Raw genomic sequence first — 27,149 nt, 5'->3', positions numbered from 1 at the left:
AAATATCAAAGTGGAAGGGTTGTGCATATGAAGAGAGGTTATCACAAATGCCCAGAGCAATGGTTTTTAGGTTGAGTTCCACAGATGCATGCCCTATCCCATGGCTCTGCAAGGTAGCTCAGGAGCCTTGGAGAAATGAGGGTGTTAGTAAGTGGGAAGTTTCCAGCCCCCTCTCCACTCCCACCACAGTACCTCCAATTCTGCCTGCTTTGCAAATTGACAGTCCACATATGTCATGGAGATGTGTTGAAAATTTAATATAGAACTATTACTTATTAAAAGATTAACTAAAGGGGTTTTATTTCTCCCACCTAGAATTACTTGAAAGGACCAAAAATGCATTTTTCTCACACTTCAAAAGAATAACCAGGCCCCGCTTTCTAGGATTGCCTCTCAAGCCTCCCCTTGCAGAGAAAAAGAAAACCTTTCCATATCCCTTCCCCCATCTACATCTCTGAAATCCCAGATCTGAAGAATCCCCTAAGGATAATTCCTAATGACATATCTGAAATTCAAGGCTTTGGACACTATTGAGACCAAGTTAAGGCCGGCGCGGTGGCTCACTAGGCTAATCCTCCACCTTGCGGTGCCGGCACACCAGGTTCTAGTCCCGGTCGGGGAGCCAGATTCTGTCCCAGTGCCCCTCTTCCAGGCCAGCTCTCTGCTGTGGCCAGGGAGTGCAGTGGAGGACGGCCCAAGTACTTGGGCCCTGCACCCCATGGGAGACCAGGAAAAGTACCTGGCTCCTGCCATCGGATCAGCGCGGTGCGCCGGCCGTGGCGGCCATTGGAGGGTGAACCAACGGCAAAGGAAGACCTTTCTCTCTGTCTCTCTCTCTGTCCACTCTGCCTATCAAAAAAAAAAAAAAAAAAAAAAAAAAAAAAAAAAAAAAAAGAGAGACCAAGTTAAATCACCTAAAGAGGAATGTGTCTCGAAAATTGGCAAGGGAAGCTCCTAGGATTCTAGGAGACAGTGTATCCCAAATTTGAATAAAACAATGATGCTACATGCTTTTTGCAAAGCATTTTCCTCTGAGGCAAGCTAGTCCTTCTCAGGGGTGGGCAACATGGACAGTCAAAAGGACTTGGATTAAATACAAAGCCTTTGTAACCTCAGCAATGATACTTGTGGCTGAGATGGAGAAGGAAAAAAACAAGGAAGTGGTGCAGCCAGAAACCACCCTCTCTTGATGGATCATGTGGTCATGGATAGGAGCCAGGGCAGCTGTGAATATTATGGGCTGATGGCCAGAATTATATTAGTCCTGGAGCCCTGTCAGATATAAGAAAGCCTGGGAAGCAGTAGAAAGGGTGGACCTTGAATGAAAATTGGCAAGAAGAGACCTGGAGACAGATTTGATCTACTTTAAACAAATATATAAATATGACATATTCTGTATCCCAAGTACCATGTAGTAAATAGAAGTGCTATTTTTTGTAAGACTTAGGGAAAATAATTTCTATTGCTTTATGAAAATGTTAGAAAAGCACTCGTTAAACCTCACCACTCCTACTAGCCACACCCTTGCTCACATGCTCCACAAGGGATTCCTTTGAATCTTTAGTCCTTTTGGTTCTACATCTAAAGCCTACATACAACATTGTTCATGCCTCATGGCATGTTCTGTGATTTATGTAACAATCCTTTAGAGCAAGACAGAGAGGCATCCCAGAGAAATGGAAAGATCAGAGTAGCAACATCCATGAAGACACTGAATACTGTGTCATAGGAGTAGCTCAATTGCAGTAAATCGAAGAATGATTTTTTTTTCTATCCTGCATCTCACTCCCTGGCTTTATTTGTACCCCTAGTCTTTTCAAAAATAATGAAAATATACCAGATCACAGCTGGAAAATATGGCAAACCTTGGTCTTTCACCCTCTGATTATTTCCACCCCAGGGAAGAATGAGCATGAAAGTGCTGTGTCTAGTGGCTGAAATTGAGGTTCTGTCGGATTTAAAATATTCCAAAGAAAATAAAGAGCTGATGCCACAAGTCTAGAGATTAAGCTCTCATTATCACTTTTCTCTGAGAATTTGAGAGCAATGTGGAACAAAGTCACTGAAGCAGAGCCAAAAGCCACTCTCATTTTGGTACAAGAAGCTCCTGCTGCCTTTTCCTCTGTGCAATTTATCGTGAAAGCCTGGCTTCTATTCCAGCATATAAGAGAAACTGGAAGTCAATTTAACCCACCTCTTTTGAAAGAAGTATTTTGGGTGATCATGGGAATTAAAACAAAAAGGAAAAAGAATCCCATTCCATACCAAGAAAAATAATATTCAGCAACAAAAAGGAGATAAGTACCACTATTTATGATCTCAAATTAATGAAGATTCCAGGCTGCTAAAATGCAAGTGCTCCTCTCAGAAACCTCAAGGGTGTGTCTCTGGATGACAAAAGTAAGGGGGGTCCTGACAGAGGTGGTCTTCCTGACTTCCTTCTTCTCCTTCAATGATTCATAGTAATTTATGATCCAACCCCAGGGGCAATGGAGGGTAGACGGCTGGAAGAAAGAAGCTGGATTACTTCAGGGAAAAAAAATCTGTCAAGTTAAACACTGGTCTCATCCATGCATAAGGATGAAATTCACATGGATTAAAGAAGGATACAGGAAGAGGAAACAAGACTCGGCAATAATAGATTATTTAGTAGACGTTGCGAAAGACTTCATACACCTAAAAGCAGGAAGTACAGATGAAAGTGCTAATGAAATTTGTTTAAAATTTTCATGTCTCATGCAGCATTGCAAATAAAGTAAGTAGGCAAATAGATAACAAAATATTTGTAGCATTAAAGAAAGATAAGCATCTATAAAATTAAATTAGTTTTATATATCAAGAAGTAAAATCAAGAGTGGAAAACATAAAGAACATAAATACACAACTCTCAAAAAACAAATTATCAATATTATGTGAGGGGCTGATGCTGTGGCATAGCAGGTTATGTCGCTGTCTACAGCACCAGCATCCCATACTGATGCCGGTTCAAGTCCCAACTGTTCCACGTCTGATGCAGCTCCCTGCTAATGCACCTGGGGAAGCAGTAGAGGATGGCCCAAGAGCTTAGCCCCTGTCCCCACATGGGAGACCTGGAAGAGGCTCCTTGCTCCAGCTCTAGCATTGTGGACCATTTTGGAAGATCTCTCTCTCTCTCTTTCTGTCTCTCCCCTCTGCTGGTGCACTCTTTAAATGGCTGCATCAGCCCAGACTGGGCCAGGCTGAACCCAGGAGCTTCATCCAGGTCTCCCTCATGAGTGCAGGATCCCAAGGACTTAAGGCATCTTCTGCTGCTTTTCCAAGAGCATTATCAGGGAGCTGGATCAGAAGTGGAGCAGTGAGGACTCAACCAGAACCTATATGGGATGCTGCACCACAGGCAGCAGCTTAACACGCTGTGCCAGTGTCAGCCCCAGAAATTTTTTTTCAAATAAATCTGCCAGTTTATAGTTTAATTGAATACTAGTTATGGGATTGCCATGTCAGGAGAAGCTCTTTATGCTTTCAACCAAGCCAGCCAGGAACCACAGCACTGTCCCACAGCTGGTAATGATGCACTTCTAGATTTTGATGTGACATTTTCCAGTGCATAAAATAAGATTTTACACCTATTGACTCAATAATTCCACTTCTAGAAATATGACCCAATGATATAGAGATGCAAACAAAAGAGCCTGTCCAAGGATATTTATAGAGGCTTCTTGTAGGCAGGCATTCTGCTGGGCCCTGGGGAAACAGGACTCACTCCCCACCTTTCCCTGTATCTCACCCTATTTGCTGTGATCTTTGGGCCTGCCCCAGTCAGTTCTCAGTAAGTGACTATGCTGTGCTATGCTGCTCCTGAAACTGTGCAGGAAGCACCTCATTCATCCTAAGCAGCTAAAGGGGGAGCAGGGGCTTTCCAGTTCTCTTCAAGTCAATGATTTTCTGCTAATGTCTGCTAGCAATTGGATCAATGTTTTTTCCTGTTCTCTGGCTGTTCCTACTCCTGTAGGGAGACACTCTTGACATAGGTGAAACTGCTTTGTAAAATGAGATACTTGCAAACTGGGGGTAGACAAACCTAGATTCAAACCCAGACTCTGGAGGAAGATTCCAAGATGGCAGAATAGAGAAGGGTGTACTGCGTTAGAGTAAGGTGAGATGAGACTGCAGCAGTCCACTGGTGATATAGCCGGAAGGAGAGGTTGGCATGAGTTCAGCCTAGAGCCCTAAGGGGGATAGGCTACCTGCTGCCCCAGTGGAAAAAACGGCATGTTTCTGTCTCCCCATTATCCCCACAGCTGTTTCGGACAACCAGCTGAGAGAAGGCAGGAGCCATTTGGGGCCAACAGGCAGATTTCTCAAACCCATACCTGATTAAGACAAGAAGAGAATAACCAAACAAAATCCTGAGGTGGAGATGACCCTAAATGGGATTGATTAAAATGACTAGTGTAGGCCCCATGGTTTGTCCTAGTACCACTGACAAAGCAAAGGAGGTTAGCACTTTATTGGCTACTGTCCTCACTGTTAAAGACCATGGCCTAGGGGAAGGTGTTGTGGCATAACAAGTAAAGCTGCCGCCCGCCCATGCTTCCAGCATCCATAGAAGTACCAGCTGCTCCACTTGCAATCCAACTCCCAACTAATGTGCCAGGAAGGTACTGGAGGATGGCCCAAGTGCTTGAGCCCCTGTCACCCATGTGGGAGACCAGGAAGAAGCTCCTGGCTCCTGGCTTCAGTCTTGCAGCCATTTGGGGAGTGAACCAGCAAATGGAAGTTCTCTCTCTCTCGCTCTCTCATTCTCTTGCTCTGTTTCTTCCTCTTCCTCTCTGTAACTCTGCCATTCAAATAAAAAATAAATCTTAAAAATAAAAAGACCACATCCTAATAATCAGGGAAGGGTACAAGTTGCCACACTCAAAGGGAGTTTATCTCACTAGGTTTCAAATGGACTCTAAACAAAATTTTAAAAAGTAGTCCCTTAAGGGGATGTAGTACAGGAAAAGACACTCAGCAACCCCAGATACATGTACCTTCTGTGTATAATGGTGCGTATGTCAATGTTAATGTTAACTGGGCCACTTTGCAAGTAGAATTCCAACCAGCTCAATCAAGAACAATCTTTCTGGGAGTGAGCCACTGGGCTAGTGGTTCAGATATTTGGGGCATCCATGCTGGTATTAGACCGTCTGGGTTCAAGTTCCAGCTCCATTTCTGATACCAGCTTACTGCTAATGCAGATCCTGGGAGGCAGTAGGCGATGCCTCAAGTAGTTGCCTGCCTGCCAGCCACAGGGCAGATCCAGATAGAGATGCTGATCCCGAGCTTCAGGCTGGCCCAGCCTCAGTCACTGTGCACATCTGAGAAATGAACTAGCAGGTGGCAAGTCTCTCTGTCTGCCTCTCAAACAATAAATGAATCAGTTATTATTTTTAAAAATATGTAAAAGAATGCATTTAAAAATGTAAAAGAATTGCCTATTTGATTATATCAATGGGGTTCACCCAGGATCAGTTTTTCTTTATTAGCCACTATCTGTGTGAAATTCCTGAGGAATTTAAAAACAAAGCCACTAATTTAGAAAAAAATACCTCATCTTTAGTGAAGTCTTCCTTAATGCTCCTCAGATTGAAGAGTTGTTGTCCAGCATTGAGTTCCCACAGCCCTTTCTCCACACTTGTCATAGCCCACACCACATTACGACTTTCACAAAGATGTAACATGCCTGTGTATTGGGCATTGCCTAAAATAGTCTCTAACAACATGGCACCTGGCGGATGTTCGGGGGTGTGTCTGTGGCCATCGCAGTTAAACCACACCAGATCGGACCACCTGCAGGAATAGGTCCGATCTAGTTCCGGACACGTGGACAGTGCATGATCCCTATACCTTGCTTAAGATGCCCCTGTGCGTGGTCCACCCATGCCTGCATGACCTCTTCACTGATTGGCTGCCCTACTGCGCATGTCTTTCGTGAGCTTTATAAGCCTGTACACTTCCTCAATAAAGTAGTTCCTGCTTCGACAGAACTCATGGGTACTTGCTGTGGTGTGCTTGACCCGTCAACCTTACCTCTCCCGTTTGCCTTGTCGGGGAGTGTTTGCACTGTCCCCTGCTGGTCAGGGGCCAGTCTCAGGCTTAAGACCCCAACAAGTGGCACCCAACTTGGGGCCCGACAGACTGGAACTAGCCCTAAAGAAGGACTCCAGCCAAAGTGAAAGTACCGGCGGACATGGCTAAGCCAGGCTCTTTAGGTAAGGTATCCCCGAAAGGATGGGGCAATCTCATGCTAAGTTTGATGACCCAGCGCCTAAGGCACTGAGATACATATAAAAGGCTCAAGGTTTAGAAATTTCTGACTCTCAAGCCGAGGAGGTTTGGAAAGGCCTTACTGAAGTGGCGCCATGGCTCGCTGCTGCCAATCTTTTTGACTGGTCCGCATGGGACGGGGTAGAACAGCTGGTTCAAAAACAGATCAATCTCGGGACTGTTCCTCCATCGGGGACCTACCCTACCCTGTAAGCCCTTAAGGCTTGCTTCCCACCGACCCCAACAAGTAAGTCGGTTGATATGAAACAGATGAGCTGGGTGGCCACTGATGAGGAATGTCAGGAGGCTCATAAATCCCCAGAGGCAGTTGAAACTCAGGTAGAGCCTTCAGGTGTGGCGGTAACCCCTAAAGGCCCAGTGCGGCCTCAACCCACCGCACCTCCAATTACAGAGGGGACGTCTGGCCTAGTGCCGCCCATGTGGCCACCCCCTTATGGGCATTCCCCTCCCTTGGATCGCCCGCCACCATCTTGTCCTTCTAACCGAGATGGCTTGCAGCCACCATTTTATGGACTGGGTGGAGTCTCACCCGCACCCTGCATGGCTTTTCCAGTAATTGTCAATCCGGGAGGCAATTGGCCTGTACCGTGGTATCCTTGGGAAGCCCATGAGCTAAAAGAATTTAAAAAGGCTGTTGCTGAAGATGGGCCAAATTCTCCATGGGCCAAGACTATTCTCCAGGGTCTCACTCATCAACAATGTACTACCCAAGACTGAAAAAATTTGGATAAAGCTGTACTCCCTGGTCCTCTATACATAAAGTGGTGCGCCTTTTTAAATGACAAGTGTCATATGCAGGCGGAAAGAAACCAGGCCACTAATCCTCCTATACCAGTAACTTTCGGGACGTTTTCTGGATCTAGTGACCAATATGCTACTGGCCTGCAACAGGCTGCCATTCTCACTCCTTACCAGGAGCAAGTAAGGGCCATAGGACTGGCTGCCTGGAAAAAGCTGAAGGAAGGCCCCTCTAAACCACCCATAGCTGGGATCACTCAAAGGTCATCTGAGGACCTGGCCACCTTTATAGAGTGGATTGAAAAGAGCCTCCAGAGGAAGTTCCCCCCAGGGCCCCTGAGAGATCAATTTGTTAAGATGTTAATATGGGAGGGCATGACCACAGATCATAAACTTGCTTGTGCAGGTATTAAAGACAGGTCAATGGGTAGATGGGTCGTGGCCACCCAGGATGTGGGGACACAAGCCCATCAATCTCAGTCCTTGGCGGCTGCCTTAGAAACCCAGACAACCTTACTGTCTGAGGCCTTTGCTAATGCCCTCACTCTGGCCACTGGGAAAAAAAGGGGAACTTGCTTTGGATGTGGCCAATCGGGTCACTTTAAGAGGGAATGTCCCAATAGCTGCCTTTCTGCTCAAGCGCCACCTCATTCTCTGCCTGCTGGAGGAAAAGGAGGCATTAAACCTAAGACTCCATGTCCCCGCTATCGCAAAGGTTTCCATTGGCTAAAGGACTGTAAATCAAAGTTAGATATTGAAGGGGAGCCTTTAAACTAAACATGGGACACTTTCCAGACCCATCACATAAAGGAGGCATCTCCTCTGGCTCTACCTTGACCTCACCAGCCGCAGGAGATAATAGGTCTAGGTTTACTCCCAAAGGTTCCCCCGTGCCCATTGGACTGTCCCCACTATTCCAGGAATTAGGCCCAGGATGGATATGTTCATAGCCAAAAAGAAATTCCGCTGTCTGATTGACACTGGGACCGACCACACGGTTTTAAGAAAAGAAGTTCCTCCACAGTGGAAACTAATCCCAGGGCCCCATCTGATGGGAGTTGGGAGAAATATCAGGTCAGAAGAAACTAAAGATTTCCTAAAATGGGAGGATGTGGATGGTAGCCGGGGGGGGAAGTGCGCCCCCTTGTGGCCACTGGTCTATCTGCTAACCTGTTGGGACAAGATATACTGGGAGAAACTGAGGTATATATTACTACAGATCATAAGGCATTCTATGAGGATCTCCTACAGGAGGAAGAACATCAACAGCAATTTAAGTCACCAGGCTCCCTAAGCAACTACAGGGGTGACCCATTCTTCGAGGCTTCTAGGACTGGTGTTCCAGCCCCCCCACCCCACCCCGGTTAGACCTCACCCCCAATCCTAGAGGCCACTGTTCCATTGGTCCCTGCAATACAGTGGCTCCCGGGGCCACCTAAATGGGTGGAACAGTGGCCGCTGCCTCAAAACAAGTTGTCAATATTAAAAAAAAATCATATCAGAACAATTACACCTGGGACATATTAGGCCCTCTATGAGTCCATGGAGTAGCCCTGTTTTTGTTATTCGAAAGGCTTCTGGAAAATGGAGAATGTTACAAGACCTTAGAAAGATCAATGACTACATAACCCAGGTGGGAACTCCCCTCCGAGAGCTGCCTTGGATCCCTTCTATACCCTCCAATTTGACACTTATAGTAGTAGACATCAAAGATTGTTTCTTTTCTATCCCTTTAAATCCTAACTGTATGCTGTAGCCATGGCCATCTCCCATATTAGAGAGCCACTAAATCTATTTTAGGATAGTCTCTATGTGGTTAATCTTCTGCCCACTCTAATTTTGTCCCATATTAGGTTAGATAACAATCCTATCACCCCATTAATGATCCAGGTAAGGTCCTTATTGAGACAAAGAAGTTAACCTCTCGTTGTACAACATTTGAGAGGACATCAAAATTTGCCAGGTTTCTTGTCACAAGGCAATAAAATGGCAGATCAACTGGCTATGCGTGGGGTCTTGACGGCCCCAATTCAAACCATTCCTGATTTACAGCTCACTCAAGGTCTTCATGACCTTACACATCTAAATTGGAGAGGATTACGTCATAGATTTCCTTTCGTTCCCATTAAAGACCTTAAACGTATTATAAAAACCTGCAAATCATGTCTTCTCCTGTTACAAGTCCCACCTCTCCAAATACCTGGAGTAAATCCTAGAGGATTAAAGCCCAATATACTATGGCAAACTGATGTTACACACTATGCACCATTTGTCAAGCTTAAATATATCTTTATGTCCATTGACACATACTCCCATGCCTGTTGGACCACTGCTCACTCCAGTGAAAAGGCCAAACATGCTGTTAGTCATTTTCTCCAATGTTTTGCTATTTTGGGGCTACCAGTAAAAGTTAAAAATGATAATGGCCCCTGTTTCATTAGTAAGACAACACAAAGATTCTTCAACAGGTGGCATATTCAACACTCTACTGGAATTCCTCACACCCACAAGGACAAGCAATCACTGAAAGACAAAATAAGATTTTAAAAGACCAACTTATAAAACAAACAGGGAGAATCATACCCCTACAAGAACAGCTAGGAATGGCCATGCTCATCTTAAATATTTTAAATTTTCCAAAACATCAGCCCTTGTCAGCCTTTCACAATCATTGGTCCCTCCAAGTACCCTACCTTTTGGTTAGGGTAAAATGGAAGGACCCACTAACAGGATGCTGGCAAGGACCAGACCCACTAATATGTGCTGATAGAGGATTTGGATGTGTCTTCCCTCAGAGGAATTCCAATCCCATATGGGTACCTGCGAGAAACCTTAAATATCTCCCCTTTGCTGAAGAACGTCACCCAGGAGGACCCCCTCCTGAGGAGTAATTTTTCTTTTCTCTTACAGGGAAGAAAAGACCATATTGGGAGGCAGAGCCAAGATGGCGGAATAGTGAGGGCACGCACTGATTGGGAAAAGATAGTTTAATAAAAGTGGAGTTACTGTAGTCTCAGGGAAAGGCTCGGGAAAAAAATTGCACAGGAAACTCTTCCGGATCTAGTGGATGTGACACGGAGGACCTACAGGGAGAGCAAGGATGCCCATGGCTTAGAAGCCCAGCCACAGAGTCTGTGCACCAGTGCTGGAAGGGGAGGTGAGACAAAAACCTCGGTAGCCTGAGACATTGACGGGGAAATGGCTGAAAGCCTAGAGGGAACGAGGCTTGAAGCCCCACTGGGGAAAGTTCACCAGGCTGACTGGAGGAGAGAAAAAAAAAATGAATAAATAAGGGGAACCAGCATGGACACAAGCCTCTCTCTCCACTCACCTTACAAAGCCGAGCAAGACAAGGAGTAGGTGCCATTTTGGACATACGTAAAGCAGCGCCTGCCATCAGCCAAACAGAAAAACCTGACTCTGGTGGGGGGAAATAACAGGAGGTTAGGACCTAGTGAAGGTGTGGAGCTAATGAATTGAGACTGTGAAAATCTGAGGGTGGGCGAGAGAAATCATGGAGTACACAAACTCAGTAACCTTGGCAACCCCGTGGGAGACTGCAGAGAAATTTGAGACCACATTGAGGGCTGCATAGACCCTTTGTGTGGTCCTTGGGGTAGAGCAGAAGAATACCCACAGGGGCCAGATTTCATACATCGATTACCCTCAACTCTGCTCAGCTGTGAGGAATTACTTCCCTCCTGAGTCTTCTCAGATCTAGAAAAAATGATGCTGAAATTCATATGGAGACACAAGAGACCTCGAATAGCTAAAGCAATTTTGTAGAACAAAAACAAAGCCAGAGGCATCACAATACCAGATTTCAGGACATACTACAGGGCAGTTGTTATCAAAACAGCATGGTACTGGTACAGACACAGATGGATAGACCAATGGAACAGAATAGAAATACCAGAAATCAACCCAAATATCTACAGCCAACTCATATTTGATCAAGGATCTAAAACCAATTCCTAGAGCAAGGACAGTCTATTCAGTAAATGATGCTGGGAAAATTGGATTTCCATGTGCAGAAGCATGAAGCAATACCCCTACCTTACACCTTACACAAAAATCCACTCAACATGGATTAAAGATCTGAATCTACAACCCAACACCATCAAATTATTAGAGAATATTGGGGAAACCCTGCAAGATATATTCTGGCAAAGACTTCTTGGAAAAGACCCCGGAGGCACAGGCAAAGCCAAAATTAACATTTGGGATTGCATCAAATTGAGAAGTTTCTGTACTGCAAAAGAAAGTCAGGAAAGTGAAGAGGCAAGCAACAGAATGGGAAAAAATACAAGCAAACTATGCAACAGATAAAGGATTAGTAACAAGAATCTACAAAGAGATCAAGAAACTCCACAACAACAAAACAAACCACCCACTTAAGAGATGGGCCAAAGACCTCAAGAGACATTTTTCAAAAGAGGAAATTCAAATGGCCAACAGGCACATGAAAAAATGTTCAAGATCACTAGCAATCAGGGAAATGCAAATCAAAACCACAATGAGGTTTCATCTCACCCCAGTTAGAATGGCTCACGTACAGTAATCTACCAACAATAGATGCTGGCTAGGATGTGGGGGAAAAGGGACACTAATCTACTGTTGGTGGGAATGCAAACTGGTCAAGCCACTATGTAAGTCAGTCTGGAGATTCCTCAGAAACCTGAATATAACCCTACCATACAACCCAGCCATCCCACTCCTTGGAATTTACCCAAAGGAAATTAAATTGGCAAACAAACAAGCTGTTTGCACATTAATGTTTATTGCAGCTCAATTTACAATAGCTAAGACCTGGAATCAACCTAAATGCCCATCAACAGTAGACTGGATAAAGAAATTATGGGATATGTACTCTATAGAATACTATACAGCAGTCAAAAACAATGAAATCTGGTCATTTGCAACAAAATGGAGGAATCTGGAAAACATCATGCTGAGTGAAATAAGCCAGTCTGAAAGGGGCAAATATCATATGTTCTCCCTGATCAGTGACAACTAACCAAGCACCAAAAAGGAAACCTGTTCAAGTGAAATGGACACTATGAGACACAGTGACTTGATCAGCCCTTGCCCTGACTGTTGATGAACAACTTAATACTTTATCCCTTTTAGTATTTTTTGGTTCTTCTACTTAATACTATTGGTTGAATTCTGTAATTAATACACAGTTATTCTTAAGTGTTGAAACTTAACTGAAAAGTGATCCCTGTTAAATATAAGAGTGGGAATAAGAGAAGGAAGAGATGTACAACTTGGGACATGCTCAATCGGACTTGCCTCAAATGGTAGAGTTAGAAACATACCAGGGGATTGCAATTCAATCCCATGAAGGTGGCATGTACCAATGCCATCTCACTAGTACAAGTGATCAATTTCTGTTCACGATTGATCATAATGATAGGACTAAGAGTCAATGGGATCACATAAACAAGACTAGTGTCTGAAAATACTAACCAATAGAATAAAAAAAGGGAGAGAACGATCCAACATGGGAAGTGACATACACAGCAGACCCATAGAATGGCACATGTCCTAAACAGCACTCTGGCCTCAGAAACAGCCCTTAAGGCATGCGGATCCAGCTGAAAAGCCCATGAGAGTATTTCAGGCATAGAAAGCCAAGACACTCTGGCAAAAACAAAACAAAACAAAACAAAAATGAAATGACCTAAATGAAAGATCTCCGCGAGTGAGATCCCTATGGAAATAAGAGGAGGTCATCAAAGAAGGAGGTATCTTTCTCTGAAGGGAGGAGAGAACTTCCACTTTGACTATGACCTTGTCTAAATATGATCAGAGTTGGTGAACTCAAAAGGCTTCCATAGCCTTGGCAACTCATGACAAGAGCCTAGGGTGATTACTGATACCATAAACAAGAATGTCAATTTGTTAAGTCAACAACAGGAGTCATTGTCACTTACTCCTCATGTAGGATCTCTGTCCTTAATGTGCTGTACAGTGTGATTTAATGCTATAACTAGTACTCAAACAGTATTTTTCACTTTGTGTTTTTGTGTGGGTGCAAACTGTTGAAATCTCTACTTAATATATACTAAATTGATCTCCTGTATATAAAGAGAATTGAAAATTAATCTTGATGTGAATGGAAGGAGAGAGAGAGTGGGAGAGGGGAGGGTTGCGGGTGGGAGGGAAATTTTGGGGAGGGGAGCCATTATAATCCATAAGCCATACTTTGAAAATTTATATTCATTAAATAAAAGTTAAAAAAAGACCATATTGGACTCTCTGCCTCATTGTGACTGCATCATCATGGTACATCAGAAGTGCTGCTTTTATGCTACTTGCTCCGGCATCATCGTCCAGGACCAGATCATGACCCTCCAAGGAGTCCTTGAAAAATGTCGTAATGAACTAAGCTCTAGTTACCTGTGGTCAGGCCTTGGGGGATGGTTTCCTTATCTCCTCCCCCTTGTGGGCCCCTTGGTCTCCATTGTCCTCGTAAATTTGTCTAAGATCCCATTGCTGCAGTCTAGTTAATGGTAGTCTGAAAACAATATGCCACTTTTCAAAACCGAGTTATGCCGCTCTTTAAGTGCCAGATTGGGATCCCTATACGTCTGCCCATGGCCACTGCCAAGATGTAGAGTATAACATATCATACCCTAAATTGCTGAGGTGGTAGCCAATGACGGGTAAGATCCCCTGGGGCAGCCCCTAACAACTGGAGTAGTAGTCAAAGACAGGTAAGATCCCCAGAGGGGGACGACCTAAGACAGACATGCTCCCTAATGGGCTGATCCCAGTCAGAAGGGACAACCTAAGACAGGCACACTCTCCACTCAGTTCCTCTTTCCCTCTTTAATATAAAACAAAAAGGGGGAAATATTGGGCATTGCCTAAAATAGTCTCTAACAACACGGTACCTGGCGGATGTTCAGGGGCGTGTCTGCAGCCACTGTGGTTAAACCACGTGAGATTGGACCACCTGCAGGAATAGGTCTGATCTAGTTCCGGACACGTGGGCAGTGCATGATCCCTATACCTTGCTTAAGATGCCCCTGTGCGTGGTCCACCCATGCCTGCATGACCTCTTCACTGATTGGCTCCCCTACTGTGCATGTCTTTTGTGAGCTTTATAAGCCTGTACACTTCCTCAATAAAGTAGTTCCTGCTTTGACAGAACTCACAGATACTTGCTGCGGTGTGCTTGACCCATCGACCTTACCTCTCCCGTTTGCCTTGTCGGGCAGTGCCTGTACTGTCCCCTGCTGGTCAGGGGCCAGTCTCAGCCTTAAGACCCCAACACCTGTGGAATAGTTCCTCCTATTGCATAAGTTCCTTGAAAGCCAAAAACCTACATCCGTGGTCTTTCAGTCTCCCTTTGTATTTAACTTGGTGAATAACTGTTGCTTGGCAAGTGCTTGCAAGATATATAAAAATGAACACATGTACAGATAAATCACCCTAGACAAATGACATACAGCCTTCATTCACAGTCCCCCTAAACTAGGCTCTCCTTTTCCAACTCAAAAGGCTGAGATGTCAAAAACCTAAGACATAAGTGAGTGAAGCAGATGTGAGTGGAGTATTTGGCGAATTGGTAAAAGTGTGTGCTTTATCTAAGGACGGCAGCTACTGGGCTCCACGTGATTACTATGCAGGAATATGCAGATTTGCCAGATCCTTTCGTGTTTCACAGGCTAGAAATCTTGGCTCATGTGAAATCTTTTAGTTTCATGATATTACCAAATAACTAGCATATTTTTAAATAAACAGAGCAAGGCAAATAGCATCTACCTGCAGGCCAAGATGCCGACAGACCACTGGCTACAGATTTACAATCCCTGGGTGAGGCATACACATTACCACGCCCTTCCTCCAGGCAATTTCTAGTTTGATTTATCCCTGCAAAGGATGAGTAATCCCCTTACCCTGGAAATCTCTATCCCTGTCTTCACTGTTCCAGTCCCCCTCTCTTACTGGGATGATTGTCTTGAGGACCAGGTTCCTTGTTGTCTGTCTTTCTCGAGTTTTCTTGACTCTAATTAGGACAAAGAGTTTCCATTCTCCAACCTCAGCCAGTTGCCCTTATCTTTGTACCATTTCTTCCTGTGGTTTGCCAAAAGAAGGCCACATTTTTGCTTTGTAACCTGAATCACAGAAAACCTTTGTAAGTCTTTGAAATCCGTGGATTCCCCCACTAGGTTGAGTTTCTTTCATTCTACTTTAACCTGAATATCCTGGTTTTGTGTCAATCAATTCCCTTCGACTTTTTAAGCATGGACTTTCTCTTTGGCCATTTTTCCTTGCAAGTGGATTTTAGGCATCATGTTTCTACAGGGAACCATAGCTTTGACTCCATCACCATCAGCTAGGAAGCTCACTGGTTCCCTCTTTGTGGTGGGCCACATGGGGGATCTTTGATAGTGGCCACAGTGACTCACACAGCATATCATTCAATATAATAGAGCTCTCATCAACATTTTATCAATATGTTGTGACTCTTGGGACCCAAGCTTGGCATCAGTACATCCTAATTCTAAGGAGTCACCAATGTCATTAGGAATTGCTGGCGATTTTGATTTCTTAGTTTTTAGCAATAAAGTTGAGATTCTGGATAAAATGTAACACAGGGATATTTCTACAGAATAAAAATCTTCCTGCATGATCTCACCTGGTTCTTCTTTTTAAGACCTTTTTCCTGCTCCCAAAACCATATAGCTAGCAAAAGCTGACATATTTGAGAAACAAATACTGATGCTCACATTCAGACTTCTGCTACTCAACTCAAAAGGTCCTTTATAATTAAATATTTTATTTCTTTTTCTTAAAGATTTATTTTTATTGGTTTGAAATTCAGGGTCAGAGAGAGAAAGAGAGAGAGATCTTCCATCTGCTGGCTCACTCCCCAAATGGCCAAAAATGACCAACCTAGGTCGAGTCAAGGCTAGGAGCCAGGAGATTCTTCCTGGTCTCCCACACCGGTGCTGGGGCCCAAGTATTTGGGCCATCTTCTATTTTTCCAGGCACATTAGCAGGGAGCTGGACTGGAAATGGAATAGCCAGTACTCAAACCAGTGCCTATATGAGATGCTGGCATTGCACACAACAGTGTTAGTCCCCAAATCTTTTTTTTTTTTTTTTTGGTTTTGTTTTATTTTTTGACAGAGTTAGATAGTGAGAGAGAGAGACAGAGAGAAAGGTCTTACTTCCATTGGTTCACCTCCCAAATGGCCACTACGGCTGGCGTGCTGCGCCGATCCAAAGCCAGGAGCCAGGTGCTTCCTCTTGGTCTCCCATGTGGGTGCAGGGCCCAAGGACTTGGGCCATCCTGCACTGCCTTCCCAGGCCACAGCAGAGAGCTGGACTGGAAGAGGAGCAACCGGGACAGAACTGGCGCCCCAACAGGGACTAGAACTTGGAGTGCTGACGCCGCAAGCAGAGGATTAGCCTAGTGAGCCGCGGCGCCGGCCAGTCCCTAAATCTTTTATTTCCTGTCTTCACATATGTGGGCCAATGACCCAAGTTAATAATTCCATTTTTTAAAGATTTTATTCATTTATTTGAGAGTTAGAGTTGAGATAGACAGAAGGAGACACAGAGAAAAAGGTATTCTATCTGCTGGTTCACTTCGCAAATGGCTACAATGACCAAGGCTGGGCCAATCCAAAACCAGGAGCCAGGACTGTGCAGGTACAGGGTACCAAATTCTTGGGCCATCTTCTATAGCTCTCCAAGTCCATGGCAGAGAGCTAGATAGGAAGAGGAGCAGCTGAGACAGGAACTAGCCCCATATTGGGATGCCGGTGACACAGGTAGAGGCTTAGCCCACTACACCATAGTGCCAGTCCCCAAAATCCCATTTTTACAGCCTATGAAAGGTGGATCTTTTCAAGTGAATGAGCTTGACACTGAAAAAGATGTTAAATAAAATAGTTGTGTTTTTTAATTCTGAAGAATTAGAGATGAGCTAAGAAAAGACATATTTCAGTATATTTTAGAAGTACATAGTAATAAGATAATAAAAATATCAAAACATACGGTTAGTTTACTGTCTGTTGCTATGATTGACCACAACAGACTGGATAATTTATAAAGAACAGTGGCTTATGTTGCTCACAGTTCTACAGACTGGAAATTCCAACTGTCTGAGGCTGACATCAGGTGATGGCCTTCTTGCTATATCATAAATTGGTCTAGAACGTCACCTGGCAAGACTGAGCAAGCTTGTTAATTTTTTTTATTCTAAAGCCACTAATGCCTTAATGGGGAGACCTTTGCAACCTCACTGAATCCTAATCACAACTTAAAGGCCCTACCTCCCAAATCAATTAACATATGAATAGGGAATTAAGTTTTCAACACATGAACTTTTGCAGGACAGTCTTATTACAGCAGGTATAGAGAACTAGCCTGCAAGAAATACAAACAAATGAGAACACTCTTCTTAGTATATCTAGCAGATAGGCAAGTAGAAGTAGAAGGTACTATATATTAATTCCATAATTAGTCTGGATTCAGTTAAATGATGATCTCTATAACTTCAGTCACACAAAAACAGATCAAAACAGAGCAAGATTAAGAGACAGGAAGAAGGCAAGGGGATATAAAAGGTGAAAACTAACCAGAGAAAACTAAGCTTAGACCTCAGACCTATGGAGGATCTGGTGAACTTCTGAAGGTCATCTGCCAGTAATTGAACTTGAACCGAAACCTGAGTTTGGTCATCAGGTTGTGGTTGTGTGAAAGTTTAAAATTAAATAGTTTAAGGGCCTCCATGGGTCACACAAAAAGAAAATTCAAATTTACATCTTACTATTCTCATCTTTTAGTACTGAAGTCCTCAGAGGTCTGAAAATAATAAGTCACCAAAACATTTTATTTGCCCAGTTTCACTCCTGATCAGATAGTCTGAAATATGGTAGAAAACTAAAATGGCACATCATTGCTTATTATCCACCGTGAATCTGGCATAGAGGTTCTGAACAATCTAGACCTTCCACCAGAGAATGCATTCAAACCCATCTGAAAACATGATTGTGACTTTCTCACGATTCAGGGCATCTACTCCATGGCCGCAGAAAACACAGATATAATCGCAAGTACTTTCTACCAGTGTTGTATTCTATATTTTTAACATCTCCACCATTCTATCTATTCATTACAATGAGAAAGTAACAAGGTTTTAAAATAACAAATATTATTCATACCTAAAAATAAATCCAAATATTCGAGCATCAGCTTATGTTTATTTTTGAAGGAACATGAAACCACCTCTTATTTAAGAGTGCCTGCATTCCTGAAATTATATTAGTTTTACCTTTTGGTTTATGGATTCTGTTTGGTATTCAAGGTAAACTTCCTAGTTGATTAGATGTAAGACACCATTAACAGCAACAACTACTACTGTGAAAATGAGATGCTACACAATGTTTGATCTTTAAAATCAAGAACCTGTGAGTTAACTAGATGATCTAATCTAGCTTCAAATTAACCACATTAAAATAAATTAAATGCTCTTTCTTCTTCATGTTGTAAAAACATAAAAATGTCATACTCTGTAATTTGAGAAAGACTGTTCTCATTTGATTCAGGAGATGGTATGGTGCCTTTAATTCCTTTATCAATATTATACCAGACCAACAGATGGGAGAGCAAGCAATTAAGGAGAAATGAGCATGTGCTGTACTTATCATGCTTTTTTTCCCCTACTGAAGTTTGGTTATTGAAAGCTATTTAACTATACATAGAGGTGTTTAGAGCCAAGAAATGACAAAGAAGAAATTAAAAGAATTAGGGAAAGCAATGATACAGTATAGGGGAAAGAGAGAGAACAAATGCACCCCTCTTTCTTCAGCATATTCTTTTGCTGCAAGGTTTTTATTCTAACAGACAAGTATCCACTAATTCTTCATGTTTTCTTAAATGGGGAAATTGGGACCTAGACTTTGTCAAAATTATAACTCAGTCAATAAGCATCTACCATATGCTACACATGTAAGCCCTCCAGATGTCACCATACAACAGATAATGTCATACGCCCTGTTCACTAGTTAGTAAACTATTAGGAAGACAGGTATTAAGGAATTTACTTAATTTACTAAGTGGAGTAGAGTTGAATTTTCAATCACATATCTAGGGATTAAGATATGTCACATGCTGTATCATCTTGAATCCAAAAAAGAAATAGAAGCATGAGATGGTTGCTTGACCCAACAATTAAGATGCCTACCTCCCAAATAGTGCCTAGGATTGATACCAGGCTCTAACTCCTGGCTCGAGGTTTCTGTTAACACAGATGCAGGAAAGCAGTAGTGATGGCTCAATAGACCAGGTTCCTGCATTGCATGTAGGAGAGCTAGATTGAGTTCTTTGCTCCTTGCTTCAGCCAGGCTCAGCCCTGGCTGTTGAGAGCATTTAGGGAATAAACATGTGGATGGGAGTACTCTCTCTCTGCCCCTCAAGTATGAAAGAAAGAAAAAAGGAGAAAAGAAAAAGCACACTCCAAAAGGTAAATGTTTACTTAAAAAAGTGACTATTTTAAAATATGTGGGCACAGTTAGTGCCCTAGAAAAGAATAGTATAGTGCTCCATGGAAGTAACAGGAACAGTGCAGTCCTCCAGAGTAATACAAAGGAATAGACAGTATCCCAGAACTAGTGGCAAAGAGTAATAGCAAAGAGTCAGCTATTACCACCAGGTACCACCCTCTCAGCCCCCAACACACACACACTTGAAAGAGTAATAGGGTCAGGGGTAGTGAATATAAAGAACTACATGGAGAAGCCTGCTGATTCAATCATTGTCTCCATGGAGAATATAACCAGAAAATAACAATCCAGCAGGGAGGGAACTGGATGACAAATACCCCAACCTTATTCCTATTTACCCTGACTTCTACTGGAGAATACAGGGATGGAGCCAAGAACACATTTAAAGAGATTTTGATAGTACCCCAGATGACCTACCCTCATCTTGGCAGTGGATGAACCCAATTAAAGCCCAGGAAGTCGATGTGGGCAGGCAGAGCACAGGACAAATTCGAGACAGTGAAGAGGTAGTTGATATAATGTGTAGAGAATCTAGTTCATCTGCCTTCAGTGTTCTATCAGATTATACCTGCTCTAAGTCTCCACCTACCCTGTTGGTGACAAGTTCAATCACAAGAAGTGTCTGGCTTCTAGTTACCTCCTCCATAGGATGAGAGAAGAACCTTGGAAATACGTGGCAGAATATCTGGAGAGAAGCCAAATTTTATTGGCTGTTGCAATTTATTACTTTATTTCTTGGACTATGTGATATTTTCCAGCTTTAAGCATTTATGCAACTAGAGACTACCTATATTATTTTCTTCAAACCAATTTATTTAGTAGAAAAAAATAGCCAATCAACCACAGTTTTAATACACCAAGTATACAGTTTTCCATATAAGATATATAAAAGAAAGATTTACCTAAAATCATCCAATATTTGGACCACTGTCGGGACCCATTTGGCTTCTTCAATATTTCAGTTCATCCTCCCAACAGCTGCTGCTGCAGACAAGGCTAGAGATGTATCTCACAGGAATTATTCCCTGAGTCATTGATTTGACAGCTTCCTCTCGCAGGGCCCAGTGTCCATCACGAAAACTGTGTTTCCAGTTTTAGCAGTCACTTGAATTATGCCTCAAAGTCTGTCCATCCAAACATTGGCTTCCCCTGACATTCTCCACTGAGTAACTCACTGTTCCTCAAATTCCGCCTCAGATAATCCAGAAATCCAGACACAGAGCACCAGCTTCCTTGTTAAGACCTAGCAGGGGATAAAGGAGTCATGAACAAAATTTCTAATTTATGTTTTTCTTAATAATTCACTTTGTCTATAAAAATAACAGCTGTTATCATGAGACAAGTAGTTCTGAAGAAAATTCCCTGAGGGGAGAGGAGATGGTGTAACCTGCACGGAGTAGGATGGAGTTGGCTGCAGGCAGCCCAAAGAAAGGAGTACAGAAGTGAGAGTGTGTGATCTTGGCAGGCATCCTCGCACATTTTGCAGGCGATTTTCCAAGTTTTCTTGGTACCTGCCTTATCACCTCTGCTAATGATGATAAACTGTTGACTCGGGATCCACAGCTACCCTTTTACACTGCATGTGGGTTTATCACTATCACTATGGAACAGCAGACAGCAATTAAGGAAGATGAGTAAGGGATACAATATAAAAACTCACAGGTGTTGTTTTGATCTGGAGTGACAACCACATCTAATTACTGAGTTTCCAGGGGCAGATAAATGCATGGTAACAAAGCTATTGGTGCTTTAAAAACATAAAAATTGTCACTTGGGCCATGCACTGAGTAACCTATGATCTGATGTCTTCTACTTTTTCAGCACCAATACAGTTGACTATGGGAACTAGAGTAAGGAACCTAGAGGAAGGACTGCCTTGAAATCACAGAAGGATGCTGCCATTGCTCAAAAGGTGGCATTGACACATAGAGAGAGCAGGAAAAAAACTCTTCTTCTCCTTTATTCTTCAGTATGCTCATTTCCTTTTGCTTGCCTTCCACTCGTAGAATCCAATGTAAAACCAGAAAGGGAGGTGGGGAAATACAGTTGTTCATGATCAGCCTTATAGGGCACAGAACAGAAAGAACAATTTAAGGTAGATGGGCAGAGGTAAGATGATTTTCATTATTTTTATCTGCTCTATTTCAGACCCTGGAGATCTACTTTGCCCATTGAAATCTAATCAGGTTCAGAAGTGTGGCCAGAAGAGAGCAGAAAATGGTCAACCCCCTGAGTAGAGTCTACAAAAATCTTTTTTTTTCCCCAACAATTTTCAAGGTAACCTACTGACATGGCTATAAGACTATGATATAAAGACATTACAGGAAAAATGTGAAATTGACCGCAAGGCTCATAAAAAAGTATTAAAGGAACATTTTATTATGGCTTTATTCCCTTAACCACCAACAGTGTAGGATATTAGATACTGGGTTAGTGCAGAATATTCCATAATAGGATAGCAAAACACCATTTCTAGAAAATCACCCCTCCATAAGCACTCCTTTTGGAACATGTAGGGGACAGTCATGCACCATATGATTCCTCATCAGGAGTGAAGGTCTTAGTACCCTAGTAGTGGGGAGTGTATTTGGCAAACCTTAGCTGTCAGCTCCCTCCTGTCATTGTTTAGCTTGAAGAGAACTGCACAATCAACATCAAATACCTCATCCCAATCTAAGAACAGCCAACATCCACTAACAGATTAATATTGGCCTATACGAGTAGGTCTCTGGCCAAGCTATTGAGCCGTTGGTTAAGTCACCTTCATCTCATGTTAGAGTTCCTGGGTCTGAGTATAAGTTCCATTTGCTACCTAGCTTCTTGGTAACCCACACCCTGAGGGGCAGCAGGTAATGGTTCCAGCAAGTGGGTCCTCCCTGCCACCAATGAGAGTGATCTGGATTGAGTTCACAGTTTCTGGACATTTGAGGAATGAGCCAACAACATATGGGAGCTCTGTCTGTCTCTCCCTGTGGTTCTGCCTAAAAAACGAAATTTTTTAAAAATTAAAAAAAAGTAATAGCACTGGTCCTTGACCATCTTCCTCCAGCTCAGGACAGTGTTGAAGAATCAAGTGCTTTTCAAAAATCACCATAAGGATGATTGAGGTGTTCCTGAGACTGCATCTTGGCCCCACTCTCCTTCTGCCTGATTCTGCTTCTTGCTCTTTCCTTCCTACGTCGATTTGAAGAGCACTGATAGAAGCCTCTGCCTATTTCTTTCTCAAAGTCCAATGTTCTGGGATCCAAGCCACATCACAGAGAGATCCTAACAAACACTTTTATTTCTATATATTGTTCAACATGTTTCCTACTGTAAAACAATGAGGCAAAGGGAATATTTTCCTGCTAACATTTAATTAAACTCTACACATTAGTTTCCCTTTTTCCTTTTCAGTCTTGCTCTTGAAATGTACTTGAGAAAATTAATAAAGTTGTATCCTTTAAAATGAAATACAAAACACACTGTCTTATACCAGAAAACCAAAAACAAGAACCAAGGTCTAAGTTTAGAAGGGATAAATGGGAGGGTGAGAAACACATACATTTACAAATCCAATGAAAAACATGCTTAAAACTGAAGATGGACCACTGACCCCATAAATTTCTTGCATTAGAAATCCACTTCTGTTGGAAATAATTATCTTTTTTCCCCTCTATGGCAGCACCATAAGAGTAAGGCTGATTTAAAGTGGGTGCACATTCTTTCTCCACCTTCTGATCTCCATTCTCAGAGGACGTCAAGGCAAGAGAATCTTTAGTGACTGACAATAAAAGTCAATTCTCCATACTGATAATGAAACATACCATATTCTGCAATTATAGATTAACAGATAACTTTAAAGTATATGCAAGGCACAGTGATAAATGTTTTTATTTGTTAAAACATGTGAATTTATTGAGTGAGCATGGATGATTTTCAGTAAAATTTATAAGAATTTTCCCAAGAATATTTTAAAATATTTAGACAATAATTATACATATTTACGTATTATAGTGTGATATTTAGTACATTTAAATAGTGTATACTGATCAAAACAGAGGAGTCATCATTTCTATTTCAATAACATTTTTTATGATTGAAGGCTTGGAGCTTCTCTCTTCTATTTGTGCAATCAATATACATAAGCATATTGTGAACTATAGGCTCCCACTATGCTATGTAAGACTAATCACTTATTCATCCCATCCGAGGAATGATAGCCATTATTCAAACTCCCTTCACCCCATCCACTTCTCCTAAATTCTAATAACCACAATTCTATGTTCTGATTGAGTTTTTGTTTTTGTTTTTGCTTGAGAGATAACATTTTCTGTGTCTGGCTTATTTCGATTAACAAAACATCCTCCAATTCCATCCATTTTGTTGCAAATGAAAGTATTTCATTCTTTTTCTGGTTGAATGGTATTCACTTGCATGTATATACCACAATTTCTTTACCCAATCATCTGATGATGGATATTTTAGTTGATTCCATATCTTGGGTATTGTGAATAGTGCTGCAATAAATGTAGTAGAGCTGGTATCTCTTTGGTACAAGGAGCTCATGTCTTTTGAATATATACCAGTGGGATTGCTGGATCATATGGCAGTTCTACTTCTAGTTAAAAAAAAAAAAAAAAAAAAAAAAAAAACTAGATTCTTTTCCACAGTGGCCGCACTAATTTACATCCCCACCAACAATGTAAGAGCATCCCCCTTCCCCCACATCCTACTCTATTATTCTCTGTCTTTTGGATAATAGCCATTCTAGATTACTTAAAATACTTAATTCAATGTAAATATTATGTAATTAGTTGTTATACTTTTTGTTCAAGCAGTGATGACAAAAATGCCTGTATATGTTCAGTACAGATAAAATCTTTCTCTTCAAATGTTTTGAACCATGGTTGGATGAATCCACAGATGTGGAACCCCTGGATACAGAAGGCCAAATGCATGAGTAAAGCCAAATCCATGTAACAAACACATATGTGCATGTGTGTCTGTTGTATGTACACATGTTAGTGATTCTGCATTCTGATTAAACTCTTGCTAACACAAGAACTCAATATTCTTACTTTGGGAAATGGAAGCAAAGTTCAGGAAAGGTTTGGAAGTTCCTGTATGATCATGTGACATTCCCATTCAGTACCCATGATTTTCAGTGAGCTCCCAATTAAGTATGAACTCATACTTAACAACTGGAGTTGCATCCACATTTGTGCCCTGTCCTGCAGCCAAACTGCTCAGACAACCATATTCACATTTCCAGAATGCAGTGATCTGTGAGGAAGGCTGGGGAACAGGCTGAGCCTTCTTCTAAGCAGATGAGAGTCTGGCCAATCTTATCCTGATGGCCTCGATCCCCTTGAAAGAATATTGGTATATGTGTGGTCCCCCTGGATAATCAGCCACTTTTATCAACCTCATTTTGAAAAGCATGTGTACCACTGAGGAGATTTTCTTTAAAGAAAGATTCCATAGAAGAGACTATTTAATTACTATTTTTATTATAAACCTATTCTCAAGGCCCTCATCACATAGCACACTTTCTTTTAGATCACAAGGTCTAAGTGTGTCAGTCATGATATCTACCCATGGATTAGTTTCCTCCCTTTCATTCTCCTTACTTAATGTATGAAATGCCATAGCAATTTCCTACAATGCCCATTTTGTGCCAAGTGAAGATTTTCATACTTTCAGACAGGATTTGAAGCTGCCATCATTTAAAAGCTTAAGTTTTTATCAAGGCAAATGATTATAGTCATTTGTGTAATTCTTGTTGACAGTTTTCTTTAACTTTGGTCCCCAAGTCATAAAAATTAATGTCTGTAATTTGTTTTATGGTCCCACAGAGACAGACAGCAAAAGAAAGGGGAAAAATACCTGTGCTGTTTGAGAGTGTGGCCAGAATTGATCATGTGAATGAAAATCTAGAATAAAATTAATGCTAAGAAGCAAAGGAAAGGAATTGAAGTTAAAAAACATTAAACAACTATACCAGGGGAGAAATATAAACTCTACAGAAGACAGGTCTGCTAATAAAAAGATAGAGTGCTAAATTATTATGACTCTAAACTTAGCTAAGTGATTGTAGTCATTTTTCAACTTCTGTTTACCAAGTCAAATTAGAAAAATAAACTTGCACAATAAGAATAATGGAGACTCTGAAAAATAAGTATTGGTGAAATGCAGGTCGGGGAGTACTGAGAATAAATGTGAACACAAACATTTGGTCTGGATGCTATGCACCTTACCATAAAAAGAAAATAAGCAAACATCTATTGAAATCCTTATAATTGTCTTTAAACAAAACATTCAAGACACACACACACACACACACACACACACAGGATAATACAAAAGTACAACAGATGTGGTATCATTCCAAAGAGTCGATAAGAATGGTTCAGCCAGCTATTGTAATTGAGAAACTCTACTTTAGTAATATAATAACACAAATATAATGAGAAATCTTTAAACGGAGTACAATGGAATCATAAGCAAAAGATAAGATGGGTTTTTAACGAAAATATCACATTAGACTAGAGTCATAGATTTTTGCCAACAAATTAGAAAATCAATGGCTGAGGGAAATGAAGTAGATGTTTCATAATTGGCCTTTGGTGAAGCTTGTGATGAAATCTCATAAAATTTTATTCGTTAAATTGGTTTGAATTGGCTTAGAGATTAATGCAGTCACCTGGACTGAAAATTGGTTGCCTTGTTGAAGGAATTTGCCTAGAAGGCTCAGACATGGATGAGGATTTATATATTTCACTGCTCCCAGGGTTTCCTTCTCCCTTTCAAGGACTTGATGAAAATGAAGCTAAAGTTACAGACTCAGGCACTAACCATATGCAGACATTAAATTCTACATTTATTTTTAGCCAACTGCATGGGAGAACATCTACTTGAAGAATGCAAATCAAGAGGAAATGAAGAAATAGAGTAAAAGAAAATATTTCTGATACAGGGATAAAGTACAAAATGCTGGTTGTTTGTGATCATGCTTATATAAACAAACAGAAGCGAGGGGTTGTTTGAGGTTTTTGCTTAACTTTGAGCTACGATTTGTAAAAATTTTGGATTAAAAAACAACTAGGGGGAGGCATTTGGCACAAGGGCTAGGTGCTGCTTGGGGTGCCGGCATGCCGTATTGGAACACCTAGTTTCAAGTCCCAGCTCCAATTCCACTCCAGCTTTTCATTAACGTGCAGACCACTAGATAGCAGATGATAGCATGAATAGTATACAGAATTTAAAGGAGGAAATAAAACTGTCTTTATTCTGAGATGACATAATTGCCCATACAGAGAATCCCATATAATCTACTAAATGACTCGGAAATAATAATCAAATTTAGCAAAGCCATACGACTAAAAATTAATATATAAAAGCAATTGTTTTGATGTATATCAGCAATTAACAATTGAAATTTGAGTTTTCTCTTAAAAGGTATTACAACTCTTTTTTTATTTATTTTTTTTAATTTTTTTGACAGGCAGAGTGGACAGTGAGAGAGAGAGAGAGAGAAAGGTCTTCCTTTTTTCCGTTGGTTCACCCCCCAATGGCCGCTGCAGCCCG

The 27,149-nt window shown here is 41.7% G+C and overlaps 1 protein-coding gene across 2 annotated transcripts in view; it reads right to left on the bottom strand.

Annotated features, from left to right (window-relative positions):
* Window positions 1-20,421: 20,421 nt before the first annotated feature.
* LOC149126322 (uncharacterized) overlaps window positions 20,422-27,149 on the bottom strand; it is a 79,989-nt gene continuing 73,261 nt past the window's right edge. For both annotated transcript variants that reach the window (XR_016235911.1, XM_089335627.1), the window contains one exon: window positions 20,422-20,823. Coding sequence is in view for 1 of the 2 variants with exons in the window: in XM_089335627.1 (XP_089191753.1) it covers window positions 20,752-20,823 (72 nt within the window). In the remaining variant the exon portion in view is untranslated. The remainder of the gene's footprint in view (window positions 20,824-27,149) is intronic.

Source organism: Oryctolagus cuniculus, chromosome 6, assembly GCF_051225735.1.
Source record: "Oryctolagus cuniculus isolate XC-2025 breed Fujian yellow rabbit chromosome 6, ASM5122573v1, whole genome shotgun sequence".
Lineage (NCBI taxonomy): Eukaryota > Metazoa > Chordata > Mammalia > Lagomorpha > Leporidae > Oryctolagus > Oryctolagus cuniculus.
The sequence above is the reverse complement of the archived record's forward strand: the minus strand, read 5'-3'. Positions and strand labels throughout refer to the sequence as shown.